This window comes from Ricinus communis, chromosome 8 (assembly GCF_019578655.1).
Source record: "Ricinus communis isolate WT05 ecotype wild-type chromosome 8, ASM1957865v1, whole genome shotgun sequence".
Taxonomy (NCBI): domain Eukaryota; kingdom Viridiplantae; phylum Streptophyta; class Magnoliopsida; order Malpighiales; family Euphorbiaceae; genus Ricinus; species Ricinus communis.
In genome coordinates this window covers 11,159,599-11,174,404 of record NC_063263.1, presented here as the reverse complement: position 1 = coordinate 11,174,404, position 14,806 = coordinate 11,159,599, and the positions used below count along the sequence as shown (strand labels likewise).

At 30.8% G+C, this 14,806-nt stretch overlaps 1 protein-coding gene across 1 annotated transcript; it reads left to right on the top strand.

Moving 5' to 3' along the window:
- The first annotated feature begins 5,222 nt into the window (after positions 1 to 5,222).
- LOC8280312 (pleiotropic drug resistance protein 1) lies at positions 5,223 to 13,146 on the top strand. Its single transcript, XM_015724267.3, has 24 exons — positions 5,223 to 5,984; positions 6,240 to 6,360; positions 6,484 to 6,572; positions 6,686 to 6,770; positions 6,876 to 7,035; positions 7,125 to 7,201; positions 7,568 to 7,621; positions 7,713 to 7,803; positions 7,893 to 8,194; positions 8,295 to 8,576; positions 8,678 to 8,994; positions 9,088 to 9,248; positions 9,346 to 9,449; positions 9,538 to 9,700; positions 9,780 to 9,887; positions 9,961 to 10,079; positions 10,179 to 10,511; positions 10,835 to 11,125; positions 11,218 to 11,301; positions 11,396 to 11,529; positions 11,672 to 11,899; positions 11,983 to 12,154; positions 12,245 to 12,499; positions 12,580 to 13,146. The coding sequence occupies exons 1-24, from the start codon at positions 5,659 to 5,661 to the stop codon at positions 12,838 to 12,840; spliced, it is 4,317 nt and encodes a 1,438-aa protein (XP_015579753.1). The 5' UTR covers positions 5,223 to 5,658; the 3' UTR covers positions 12,841 to 13,146.
- Positions 13,147 to 14,806: the final 1,660 nt, after the last annotated feature.

The following is a 14,806-nucleotide window of genomic DNA, read 5'->3' as shown; positions in this document are numbered from 1 at the left end:
ACTTCAACCACAATTAATTCTTTTACACCCAATAAATAGGCCGATAGAGATTATGGCTGCCAATTGCTATTTTTAGTATTATGTATCTGTCACTATTAGCACATGTTGCCTATGCGTTTTCTAAAAATATATAAGTTTAATTAAAATTTTATATATTATTAAAATAGAAAAATTGTGAGCTCAATAAAAGATTTTTTGCTTCTAACTAAAACACACAATTTTCTTTTCTAATACTAAAAGATGAGTTTCTTTTATTTTACATACATTCTTCTATTTTTTTTTAAATTACAATTTTTATAACTTTTTAGATTTCAATTTTAATTTTTTAATATTTTAATTTTTATAAATTTCATTATTTTATAAAAGTATTCATATTTATTTTCACATAATTTACTTGCAAAATTAGGGGTAAAAAATTAAAGAAATACAGTTTAAATTTTATGAAACTAAAGTTTATAACTGAAAAATTAATATTTTAGATAGATTTTGTTACTGATAAATATATTATTTGTAAAATATTTTATGTATGTATGATTTATATGAAATGAATGTATAAAATTTACTATTGGATTATAAATGCGATTTTTAATTTGTCATTTAGTTCTTTATTATATATTAAATTAGCATGTATACATTTTTTAATGAATATATTTTATAAGAATGAACATATGTTATATATTTAATAAATTTTAAATTATATTTTGATGAACCTGTTTCTAGTACATGATGAAGCTTTTGATTATAATCTATGATTAATGAATTTCCGTTATATATTTAATGAACCTCAAGTGATACGTTGATGAACTTATTGCTAGTAAATGATGCATCTGTCAATTATAACTTATGAATAATGAATGTATAAAAAATAAAATTGCATTATATATTTAGCGAGTCTCACGTGATACTTTAATGGATCTAGTTTGTAGATTAGGAACCCGATCATTATAACCCATTAATACTTATTTATTTTTATACACATATGAAATTTTCATTACTTAAAACTTCTATATTCATTTGTTAATGATATAAAGTTATTCTATTATAAAATGGATCTATTCTATTTCAAAAATAAATTTGTTATCAAAACTATGAACAACATGATGAACATATAGTTCATATTTAATAAACCTTAATATGGTACAAAATGAACTTATTATAATTCAAAAATAAAATTGTTACTAAGATTGTGAATAAAATAATGAATATATAGTTCATATATAATATATTTTAATGTGCAACAAAATAAACCTATTTAATTTCAAAAATAAAATTGTTATCAATATTATGAATAAAATGATCAACTTGTAATTTATACATAACGAACCTCAATGTTTTATATAATGAACATATTATTTTCTAGCAACAAAATTGTTATTATATTTTAATGAATATAATAATATACATTATATTTAATCAATCTATAATTATAATTTAAAAAAATAATTAAAGTTTGTAAAATCTGATTTGAAGATCTAAAAAATGAAAAAAAAATAAAGAATTTTAGCTCGTAAAAAATAAGTCTTCAAAATATATAAATATACATCTATGAGAGCAAGAAAGAAATAAAAAAATAATAATATTATGCAGCAGAAAAGAAAAAAAAAATAATACGTAAAATTTAATTTGAAGCTTTGAACGATGGAAAATCGAAAATAAAGAAGACAAAATCAAGCGAAACAATTAAAAGCCACTCACGATTATATTTTAAATTGACAATAACAATTAAAGCGTTATGTTTGAATTGAAATTCTCTCGCACATGTATTTTAAAATTTAGCTTCATCGTTTAAGTGAAATGATCACATATTATAGTTGCATGTGCTATTATAGTTGTTTGTAAGAATATTGAGGTTATTATTTTTTTCTTAACCCTATAAAAAAAAAAGGCGATAGCCATAATTTTAGTAAAAGAAATAGAAATGATAAGCAAATAAGATTTTTATTAATAATAATTTTTCTTTCAAGTGCAAGATTAAACTCAAATATTTTGGAATGCCATCCAATTCCAAAACTTTTTACAATGCCTTTCAATTTCAAATATTTCCAAAGTAAACATCTAAATCTTTTCAAATCTTATATGGCTCAAACACAATGTTTATAATAGAGAATGAATATAAAAAACACTTAATCCACTCTCAGAATAACTTAAAGATAGAATGGACTCTCAGCTATCTTAGAATAATGAATGATTATGCTAATCTAAGAAGAAGAAAATTGCTAGTTTGATGCTCTACGTGTTTTCAAATATTTCTCACTTATATACACACTTTGAAAAGCTTAACAACCTTTGTATTTTATGTTGAAAGTGAGTATTCGTAGCCCCAACATTAATCTAAGCCTGTTTCCTGATACCATTTTAAGGTCTGTTGTCAAAGAACTTGCATGCAATCTTATTTTATGAATGTATTAGCAACAGAGAAAAGAAGAACAAACCCAACAACTGAATTGACAGAAGAAGATGAATGTAAAGAGGAGAAGTAGAGATGAGGAAGAATAGAAAATAAACAAGAAACAATACCCCTGTCGCCTCATATTTGACAGGCAATAAGAAGACTAGGGAAGGAAGAAACATCAAGTCTTATATATATATATATATAGCCTAAATGAGTTTAATTAATTCCAAGCAAAAGACTAATTTTATTAATTAATTTAGCCAGAAAAACATATCTTTTTGACATTTATATATATATATATATATATATGTTGAACCCCACGTGCTTGAGTTCCGCACAAGTATGGACAGTGCATATGAATGAATGTGTAAATTTAGCCTTTGTTCTAGAAGCATTAGATTAGGAAACATCATGGAATAAGATGGCTTTTCTTTTTATTATTTTAAGAATTTGAATAGTATTTATTTTTTAAAATTCTAGAGGATATACGGGAGTCAATAAAAGAACAAACTAGGTGTACAGCTAGAGTCAATTACGGACCATTAAATAAAGTTAAAATTGATCCCACAATCAATGAGTTTGTTGGGACATTTAGCTAAGCTCATGGGGGCGGGTCTGAATCGGATTCTCCCCATCCCAATAATTCATTTTAATTATTTGGAGCTACTACAGAGGAAGCTTCTCTTCATCAAAAATTATTATTATTATTATTATTATTATTAAGCAGATTAAATTCTCTACACCCTTATTGACATATATATATAATATAAGTTATAAAGTCCCAATTCTGTTTTGACACTATAACAATTTCTTTTAAATGACAAAATAAATATGAACATCATCACCACTTTTAATTAACTTGTTCAATTTTATGATAATAATATCAGTTGAGACTAGATGTCAAAATTTGGATTTTATAAGGTCCAAACTCCCTTTCAAATGGTAGAAATAAATAAATAAATTGGCATGAGTCATGATGGGGGCATTTGAAGATGGTTTAATTATTAATTATAATCACCATTAATTATTTGTAAAATTCATAGTTTTCTAGTATTTAGTTGAGTGTTGATTCAAACCAAGCATGAGAGCTCCTGATATATTCATAATGGTGGAAGTCTCCATTGACAGCGAATCTAGAAACACAATAAATTTTTCTCAAAAAAAAAAAAAAAAAACCCATCCCCTATTTCCTCGCACCATCGTTTTTTATTAATTACTTTACCCACGTGTTTGACATTTATTTCAATTAATTATTTTCTTCTTCTTTTTTTTTTTACTATAAAAAAGGATCCCATTTGATGGGATTCGATATCCTCTGTATTAATTAGAGATCCACTGCTAAAAATAGTCCAACAATTCATCTTAATAAAAGATAATAATAACCCACACACGTAAACAAAGAAAAAAATTGAACTTACTTCCTTTACTTGTCCACTTATGTTTTGTGCCTTGATTAATTATATGGCTAGCGATAATACGGTAAAAATTTAAATAATAATATAGGCAAGTCAAATACGAAATTAATCTCATAAAAATTTATAGAGCATATATTATAAAGACCAATTATTATATAAAATACTAAAAGTAAATATAATATTTTGAGAACAATTTAAATATTTATAAATAAAATTAAATAACTAAATAATAAATATACATATTAGAATTATATATACATAATATGAATCTATTATTAAACTATAAAAAAAATGACATTTTCTTTATATTTGATTATTTAGTTTCTCGGTTAAGGAAGTCTCTCTTTCATGAACTTCTAGATGGTTGAATTTATTAATGATTAGCAATAGACTCATCAAACATAAACTTTACTTTTTCTTTTTTTCATCTAAACGAATTGGTTCAAATTATTGTATTTGACGTTTAAAGGATATGCTGACATAAGTAATTAGAATTGATAATTCTTTTTATTTTGAGAGAATAGTAAAAGATTTCATTAAATAAAATTCACACTACTAATATTGCCTATAATCGAACTACTTCACAGGAGAACTTTGTTTCCCAAGATAATAGGAAAATAATTTAAGAGTATCTAATATTATGCATATCCAATTTGACTTTATACTGATTTACATAGATTGAATTCTAACACAAAAAGTAAATTATATATTATTCCTTAACACTAGTATTTTTACTTTTTTTTTTTTTAATCCAAAGAAAAAATTGGTATTATTGCTGCTGACTGTTGATGCATGTGATGAAATAAAATAATGCTTCCGGGCATAATTCCCACAAACGAAGCCATTGGACTACACTAATATGTACACCCATAGTTAATCAGGAAATTGGTACTTTAATATGTATTTTATTTTAATATTAGCTTCAAAAAACTAAAATTTATTTTTATTTATCATCAATAACAATAGTTTTATCACTTTATATTAAAAAAAATAGATTACATTTAATATGCAAATTTGTCTATCTCTTTCACTAATATCCATATCCATATAATAGTAATATTAATTCTCCACGTCATGAAATAAATAAATTAAAATTCTTTCTATACAAAAATAATATCATATTTTTGTTGTTTTGCTTTATAGCAAAACTTAAAATCTAAAAAAAAAGGAAAGGATGGGAACCCAAACGAAGACGTTTTAGTATAAAATAAGACACATTCGCTAGCCATCCTTCCTGACGTATTTAAGATTATTAAACAATTATGTAATTATTAGAATTAAAAAAATATTATCCAAATGCAACTGTCTCAATGATCACAGCCACCTATCAGAAAAAGAAAAATAAATAAATAAAAAGAAGAAGAAGAAGAAGAAAAAGAAACTTTTCTAGGCCGCAAGTACTGTGATCCCATGTAGCGTGGAGACTCCGAGACGTGGAACTGACTTTTCTTTGTGTAGGTTTTGGTCAATATAATGTTAAAGAAAACAATTTATTGATTTACTTTCTTTTATGTTTATTTTTTCTCTTGATTTTATTTTTCAAAAGCTTCATGGAAATTACACCATGTTTGAACGTTCAAAAGCCGCCAGTCCTTTTTATACCTTACCTTTATAAAGACCTCCATTTCTTCACCATCTTTTTACAGACACAGAAAGAAACCCATTTCATACATTTGTGTGTATTTTAGCTCAAGAACTCTAAAACTTGGGATTTCTTCATTCTTTTTTGCTTTTCTTTTAAAAAAATAAATCTGTTCTATAAGTTCCAAGAAAAGCAACAAGAAACGAAGTGGGTTTTGATTGTTTTTCTTTATAGTTGAAGTGAAGTAATAGAAAAAGTTGTCCATAATCATGGACGGTGATATTTTCAGAGCAAGTAATAGCTTACGAAGAGGGAGTTCTTCAATATATAGAAACAGTGGAGTTGACGTTTTTTCAAGATCTTCAAGAGAAGAAGACGATGAAGAAGCTCTAAGATGGGCTGCACTTGAGAAGTTACCTACTTATGATCGTTTAAGGAAAGGTATACTGGTCAGTGTATCAAAGGGTGGTGCTAATGAGATCGATGTTGACAATCTTGGATTTGAAGAAAGGAAAACTCTGCTTGAGAGGTTGGTCAAAGTCGCTGAAGAAGATAATGAGAAGTTCTTGTTGAAGCTCAAGAATCGTCTTGATAGGTAAATCATTATTTTTCTTGGTGTTTTCCCTTTTGGTTTATCGTTTTGCTTCCTTTATGTTTTCGTAGCTCATTGGTCTGGAAGATGTATGAAATATTAAAACAACATGAAGAATTGATTGTATAAGAAATGGGAATGATGGGTGCTTATTTATTTCATTTCCAAGCAGAGGACTCTGTTTTGGTTGTTGAAGTTATTAGAGATCATGTGCCTTATTTCTGATATCTGAATAATGTTTTTTTGTTGGAGTTTTAGGGTGGGAATTGAGATTCCAACAATTGAAGTCCGATTTGAGCGTCTAAATGTTGAAGCACAGGCTTTTGTAGGAACCAGCGGTTTGCCTACATTCGCTAACTTCTCTATTAGTGCTATAGAGGTAAAGTACTTGCATATGGTGTACATAATTAGACTTTAGACTAAGTTATGATAACTCTTGCTGTTTAGTTTGTTCTGCTATTCTTATATGCTAACTTTGTTTCAATTTCCGTTGATTTTAAAGGGTATATTGAATGCTCTACATGTCCTTCCAAACAGAAAGAGACCATTGACCATCCTTAAGGATGTAAATGGAGTCATCAAGCCACGAAGGTGAGACGATCGATCATGTTCTGAACATCTTGTTCTTTTAGCCTTTCCTGATTTTATTAACTGAAATGTTTTGCAACCATTCTTAATCTTTTTGGCATATGCATATATTTCAGAATGACTTTGCTTTTGGGTCCTCCAAGTTCTGGAAAGACCACACTCTTGTTGGCGTTGGCTGGAAAGCTTGATCCGAATCTAAAGGTAGTGATAGACATTCTTGCATCTTTGAATTTATATCTTTAATAATTAGATTTTTAGCTTTTAATGTTTCATATTTGAATCATGATGTTTAAATTTGTCTTGCAGTTTTCCGGTAATGTTACCTATAATGGTCATGCAATGAATGAGTTTATACCGCAGAGAACAGCAGCCTATATCAGTCAACATGATCTCCACATAGGAGAAATGACTGTGAAGGAAACTTTGGCATTTTCTGCCAGATGCCAAGGAGTTGGAACCCAGCATGGTTAGATCACTAGCCTGATCTTTGTATTTTCTGTTCAGGTGACTTGTGTAAAAACTAAACATGACAAGTTGAAATCTTTGTGGTTCCAGAAATGTTAGCAGAGTTGTCAAGAAGAGAAAAAGCAGCCAACATTAAGCCTGATCCTGATATTGATGTCTTCATGAAGGTAACAAAGGATATATTATTAATGAAAAGAGTTGGTAAAAGAGACCCAATTTATACTTTCTTCTGATATGACAAGGATATTAAAACCTGTTTCAGAGCTATCATATTCCTCATTCGAGATAGATTTCTGGTGTAATAATGGCACGATTGAATTGGGAATCTGTCTAGTGCATGATAATATTCATCCAAACCAAAAGACAGATTACAACCGGTTTTCATTTTTGCATTTGCCATATTAATGGAGATTTTTTCTTTATCAATTTTCAGTGATAATTTGCTTTAATGTTTAACCTTAATTAGGATTTCTGTGGTAGAACAAGTTGCAATTTACAGCAATTGATTTCCATTTTTTTGTGTCTTGTTATAGGCAGCAGCAACAGAAGGTCAGGAGACCAGCGTGGTCACAGATTACGTCTTAAAGGTAGTATTTTCAAATCATGAAAGATCATCAATAACTACATATACAATACCCCATAGGTTGTTTAATGTCTTTATCTCTTGAAATTTTGCAGATTCTAGGATTGGAGGTCTGTGCAGATACTCTGGTAGGGAATGAAATGATAAGGGGTATCTCTGGAGGGCAAAAGAAGCGTGTTACAACAGGTAAAAAGAAAAAACCCTCCAATAGTCTATTTCTAGCATCGAAGAACCTTGAATTCTGTGTATGAATATCTTCGACAATACAATTGCAGGAGAAATGCTGGTTGGACCTGCAAAGGCCTTGTTTATGGATGAGATTTCTACTGGCCTGGACAGCTCAACAACTTACCAAATTGTGAACTCACTAAGGCAGTCCATTCACATTCTTAATGGAACTGCTGTCATCTCCCTCCTTCAGCCTGCACCGGAGACTTATAACCTCTTCGATGACATTATTCTAATCTCGGACGGCCAGATTGTATATCAGGGTCCTCGTGAACATGTTCTTGACTTTTTTGAATATATGGGCTTCAAGTGTCCTGAAAGAAAAGGCGTTGCTGACTTCTTGCAAGAAGTAAGTAGTAATAGTAATGTTATTACAATAAGGTGGTCTTTAAGGAGAGAGCATTACATGTGAAGTTCATTAATCTTAATAAATAATGAATCAATTGCAGGTGACATCTAAGAAAGATCAACAGCAGTATTGGGCACGTAAAGAACAGCCTTACACGTATGTCCCAGTGAAGGAATTTGCTGAGACTTTTCAATCATATGACTTGGGACGAAGAATTGGAGAAGAGCTTTCAACACCATATGATAAAACCAAGAGTCATCCAGCTGCTTTGTCAACCAAACGCTATGGTGTTGGAAAGATGGAGCTCTTTAAAGCATGCTTTGCAAGAGAATACTTACTCATGAAAAGGAACTCATTTGTGTTCATCTTCAAGCTATGCCAAGTAACTATCAACAAAATTTACATTCTTTTAATCCATTTCTCATATTCTGTATTTTTGTAATGAGTTTTCTTTTTTTCTTTTCTTTCTCTTTCTGTTACCAGCTTCTAGTGATGGCATTCATTGGTACTACTGTCTTTCTGAGGACTGAGATGAGCAAGGACACTGTCACTGATGGGAATATCTACACAGGTGCTTTGTTCTTCTCCTTGATCACGGTCATGTTTAATGGTATGTCAGAGTTATCCATGACCATCGCAAAGCTTCCTGTGTTTTACAAGCAAAGGGACCTTCTATTCTTTCCTCCATGGGCATATTCTATTCCCTCATGGATCCTTAAAATTCCAATTACATTTTTGGAAGTTGGTGTTTGGGTGTTCATCACTTATTATGTCATGGGATTTGATCCTAATGTTGAAAGGTGAGGAAAATGAAAAATAACTTCATGTCTTAAAGTTAATTTCTCTGCTCTAATCCAACTAATATATTAATTATTGTGATGTGTTTTCTGCAGGCTTTTCAGACAGTTCTTTTTGCTGTTACTTGTTAACCAAATGGCGTCTGGTCTCTTCCGATTTATCGCATCAGTTGGAAGGAACATGATTATTGCCAATACCTTTGGGTCATTTGCACTGCTCACACTTTTTGCATTGGGCGGCTTTGTCCTGTCAAGAGGTATGCTTTGTCTACAAGTGTGCTTTAGAGATTGAATCTTTCTAAAAGGAAATCTGAAATACTTACTTGTATTTTTCTTATTCTGGTTATATGACAGAGGACATTAAGAAATGGTGGATATGGGGTTTCTGGGTATCACCACTGATGTATGGGCAAAATGCTATCCTAGTTAATGAGTTTCTTGGCCACAGTTGGAGTCATGTAATTTTCTTGAACTAGCCATGTCTATGTTTTCGCATTTGCATCTCCATAGACAACTGAGACTTGAACTGATTTTACAAATTTACAGCTTCCAGCAAACTCAACCTCCAATGATTCACTAGGAGTTCAAGTTTTGAGCAGTCGTGGTTTCTTCACAGAATCAAAATGGTATTGGTTAGGAGTAATTGCATCAGCTGGATATATGGTCCTGTTCAACATCCTTTACACCATAGCTCTCACTGTCTTGGGCTGTAAGTATTAAAACTATATAAATTTCATGATCTTTGAAAATAAGGGATTTCTTAATATTCCGCCATTGACCTTTTGCAGCATTCGAGAAGCCAACTGCTGTTATAGCTGATGATCATGAATCAAGTGACGTAACTGGAGGAGCCATTCAGCTATCACAAGTTGAAAGTAGTCGTAGAAGTAATACAGGTAACTGTCCAACAAGTCATTTCATATGTTCTTCCTATTACTTTCCAATTTAACTAAATTAATTTACTTGCAGAGAGTGGAACAAGCAGACATGATGAGGCAAACCAAAGCAAGAAAAAGGGAATGGTTCTTCCATTTGAACCACATTCCCTCACCTTTGATAATGTTATATACTCTGTTGACATGCCACAGGTATCAAATGTTACAAAATGGGAAATATATCTTCTTTCAGTGTCAATCTGGTGTGGCTAAGAATAAATGGACCTCATCTTGTTAAATCGAACTTTGCAGGAAATGAGAAATCAGGGAGTCCTTGAAGATAAATTGGTGCTTTTGAAGGGTGTAAGTGGCGCTTTCAGGCCTGGTGTTTTGACCGCATTGATGGGTGTTAGTGGTGCTGGGAAAACCACTTTGATGGATGTGTTGGCTGGTAGAAAAACTGGAGGATATATAGAGGGTAACATCACAATTTCTGGGTATCCAAAGAAGCAAGAAACCTTTGCTAGAATTTCAGGATATTGTGAGCAGAACGACATCCACTCTCCACATGTTACTGTGTATGAATCCTTAGTCTACTCAGCTTGGCTTCGTCTACCCGCTGAAGTCGACTCTGACACCAGAAAAGTAAGCATAATGCATTTTGCAAGTCTGTATTTTTTGAAATTCATCAAACTCTATGCCTATTCATTTCAGTTTACTTACCATCTAGGGGAAGTTCAATCAAATTAATTTTGCATTGCTTAGTTGATCTTAACCTTGTAGTCAATCCTTATTCTCAAGTTTAGAGCAACCTGTTCTTTGTGGTTGATAATGCTTGTGAAGTGGATTCTAGTTAATAACTATGCCCAAAACCGTTCTAGTTTATTTCATCTGTCTATACTCATTAAGAGAGGAACTTCTGGTTCTGCCACACCCAATTAACTTATTATTTCGAAATTTTGTTGCAGATGTTTGTTGAGGAGGTCATTGACCTTGTGGAGCTGAATGCACAGAGAAATTCACTAGTTGGGTTGCCCGGTGTGAATGGTCTTTCTACAGAGCAGAGGAAGAGGTTGACCATAGCAGTTGAGTTGGTGGCTAACCCCTCAATTATTTTTATGGATGAGCCAACTTCAGGGCTAGATGCAAGAGCTGCTGCAATTGTTATGAGAACAGTCAGGAATACTGTGGACACAGGAAGAACAGTTGTCTGTACCATCCATCAGCCAAGTATTGACATATTCGAAGCTTTTGATGAGGTAAAAACATTTGGAAGATCACAAAAAGTGATGCTTTTTGTTGTAGATTCAACACCAGATTTAGATATAATGTATTCGTTATGTCATTGCAGCTATTCCTGATGAAGAGAGGAGGAGAAGAGATATACGTCGGGCCATTGGGTCGCCATTCTTGCCATCTGATTAACTACTTTGAGGTACATTTGATGACATGGATAATAAAAAAGAAAATGACGCAAAATTATTCATATTACATTCATACTAATACATCCTATCATTGTTTTTGTCCAGGGTCTTGAAGGAGTCAGTAAAGTTACAGATGGTTATAATCCAGCAACATGGATGTTGGAAGTTACCAGTTCTGCTCAAGAATTGACTTTGGGTGTTGATTTTGCTAACCTTTACAGGAATTCAGACCTTTACAGGTAAAGTATTTTCTTGTAACCTAAATGATTGATTAGTTAAACTGAGAAGTCTTGTACCTTTGTGCCAATAGGTTCTGACAGCAAATACATAAAGCACATACTGTTGTTGAAATTTTCTGCTGATGTGTGGTTTATGTTTCAGGAGAAACAAGGCTATGATTCAGGAATTAAGCAAGCCTGCTCCTGGTACAAAGGACCTCTATTTCCCTACACAGTACTCACAGTCTTTCTTAACCCAATGTATGGCTTGCTTATGGAAGCAATATTGGTCATATTGGAGGAATCCGCCCTACACTGCAGTCAGATTTTGGTTCACAACCTTTATTGCTTTGATGTTCGGAACAATTTTCTGGGACCTTGGCTCCAAAACGTAAGTCACTTGAGAGCACCAAAACAATCTAAACTGTTTTAATTCCTGCCTCCTTATCTGAATCCAAATTTCTTTAACTGCAGGAGCGAGCCACAAGATCTTACCAATGCAATGGGTTCAATGTACGCAGCTGTTCTCTTCCTTGGGGTGCAAAATTCATCATCTGTGCAGCCTGTTGTTGCCGTTGAAAGGACCGTCTTTTACCGAGAGAGAGCTGCTGGAATGTATTCTGCGATGCCTTATGCATACGCTCAGGTAACTAACAACTTCCAAAATGTTATTTATATATAGTCAAATTCATATAATGCATCTTCTGTTTATCCTAATTTACTCTTTTCTTTGCAGGCCCTGATCGAGGTTCCGTACATTTTTGTTCAATCTGCTGCGTACAGTATTATAACATACGCAATGATCGGATTCGAATGGGACGCTGCCAAGTTCTTGTGGTATTTATTCTTCTTGTACTTCACATTGATGTACTTCACCTTCTACGGAATGATGGCTGTGGCCTTTACCCCAAACCACCACATTGCATCCATAGTCTCATCAGCATTCTACTCAATATGGAATGTGTTTGCAGGATTCATCGTTCCGCGAACTGTAAGTCTCCTTCAACCTCCATTGTTTTCTGCTATCCTACACTCATCAGTCTGACTAACTTTTAAACTCTGTTCATACAGCGGTTGCCTGTGTGGTGGAGATGGTACTACTGGGGATGCCCCATCTCATGGACCCTGTACGGACTGATTGCATCACAATACGGAGACGTAAAGACCCTAATTGGAAGCGATGGTCAAACAGTCGAAGAATATGTGGAGGAGTTCTATGGCATGAAGCATGATTTTCTTGGAGTAACTGCAGCTGTAATTGTTGGAATCACCATAGGTTTTGCATTTATTTTCGCTGTTTCCATCAAGGCCTTCAACTTCCAGAGGCGGTAGTGTTCATAACGTAAGAATAGGATATTCATAAGGTTTTGTTCGTCTACAAAAATGAGGCACTAGTGAAGATTGAGCAACTATATAGTATGTTCAAGTTCATGTATATTTTTCTTACCCTATATATATATTTATTTGTTTCTGATTCTTCAAAGTACCATGTATCCGTTACTGTATCAACTCTGAAAGGCTTTGTCTACTTGCTTTGCAAGTTACAAGCTGCAAAGCTTTCTGTAAGTCCAAGATTGTATAATTACATTCTCTTTTATTTATTTTATATGATAAAAACATCCATTTACATTACTACAATGAAGAGCTCAAGTTTATTGGCAAGCCAGGCTGGAAAACTGAAGGTTCTTTCTTGGACTGGGTTTAGTCAACAATATAATATTGGGTTGATTTCATGGGCTTACGGCTCAACCCTTAACTACTAAAACATTGAAAGCCGTAAGCATATTATTTTTCGAGAAAGTTTCACCATTTACCAATTTTTTTAAAAATAATTATAAAATTATCTAAAATTTTTTAACTTTTATTTTCAAAAATATCCATTCTTCACTTTTTTATATTTTTTTTTCTTTCTAAAATTAATTTCAGATACTTTATGAATACCAAACGTATACTATATGTTAGTAACATTTAAATTGAATTTTGTTTCATTTTAAAAGTTTTAAATATTTAAAATATACCCATTATTTGGCAACATATATTTTTTTTTAAGTTTACATTTTATTTTATTTTAGAAAAGGTTGAGATACCTAACATATATTTAATGTATATTATTTTTTATTAAACATATACATTTTGTTGTTATTTACGTCAAAAGTATACTAGACATTTTTTTCTCTTCAATATGTATTGAATATATACTTTTTTTACCTTGTAGTAATTTATGTAATTTTTTGAATATGATATTTTCAAAACGTCTCCAAACCTTTAAATTAGAAAAATATCTTTTAAATTTATTTATTTATTTACTCATTATTAATATCACAAAATCAAACAAAATGCAACAATATTTCATAAAAATTAACGTGTTTTAAATTCATTATCTATCAAAATACATTGAACATATACACTTTTTTTTTAAAGTATTATATTTTTATATGAAAAAACCAAAATGGGTGCTTTTATAAATAAAATTCCGTTTAGAGTATTTTTATAAATAAAATTTTGTTTTAAGATATTTTTGTAAATAAAATCTCATTTTTGAATATTTTTATTGTTAAAAATTTTTGTAGATATTTTTTTAATTATTTTATGTTTTGTGGCATCTATAAAAGAATTTCTACTTCTTTTATACTTTCCCAAATGCCATATGAGATTGAGTTACAAGTATTTCTCTATTTAGGAACAACTAGTTTTTTTACTTATGTGAACATAAACTATATATATATATATTTAAGATTATAAATTTGTATAGTATTAAGATTTAATGATAAAATCTTTATATCATAGTATATTCATCTAAAAATAAACTGATTTATAACTTATAAAATTTATACTAATTACTTTTATAGCTAATAATAAATAAATTTAATATATTATTAAAAAATTAAAAATTTACATATATTGTAAAAATATATTAATTTAATAAAATAGTATAATAGTATTGGAAATTAAAATATTTCTAAGAAGAGTAATTTAAGAAGACTCTCTCTATTTGAGTTTTTTTTTTTTGTATTAATTTTTTCTCTTATTAAAGCTGTAATCTAGAACTAATGTACATTAAGCATTACTCATCACTTTTTCTTCTCTATTTTTGGCTTTTTTCTTATTTGATATATGTTTTTCATAAAATTAGTTGTCACTATTATTATAAGATTAGTATCTTGTTCACCATATAACTGAAGTTACATCTCAACATAACTGATCGTGAAAAACTTATGTAATAGTTGTCAGAAAAAGCAAAGTGAAACCAATTTTGATTTGATAACTACTGGTGGAAATTCACTTACAAGATTAACAC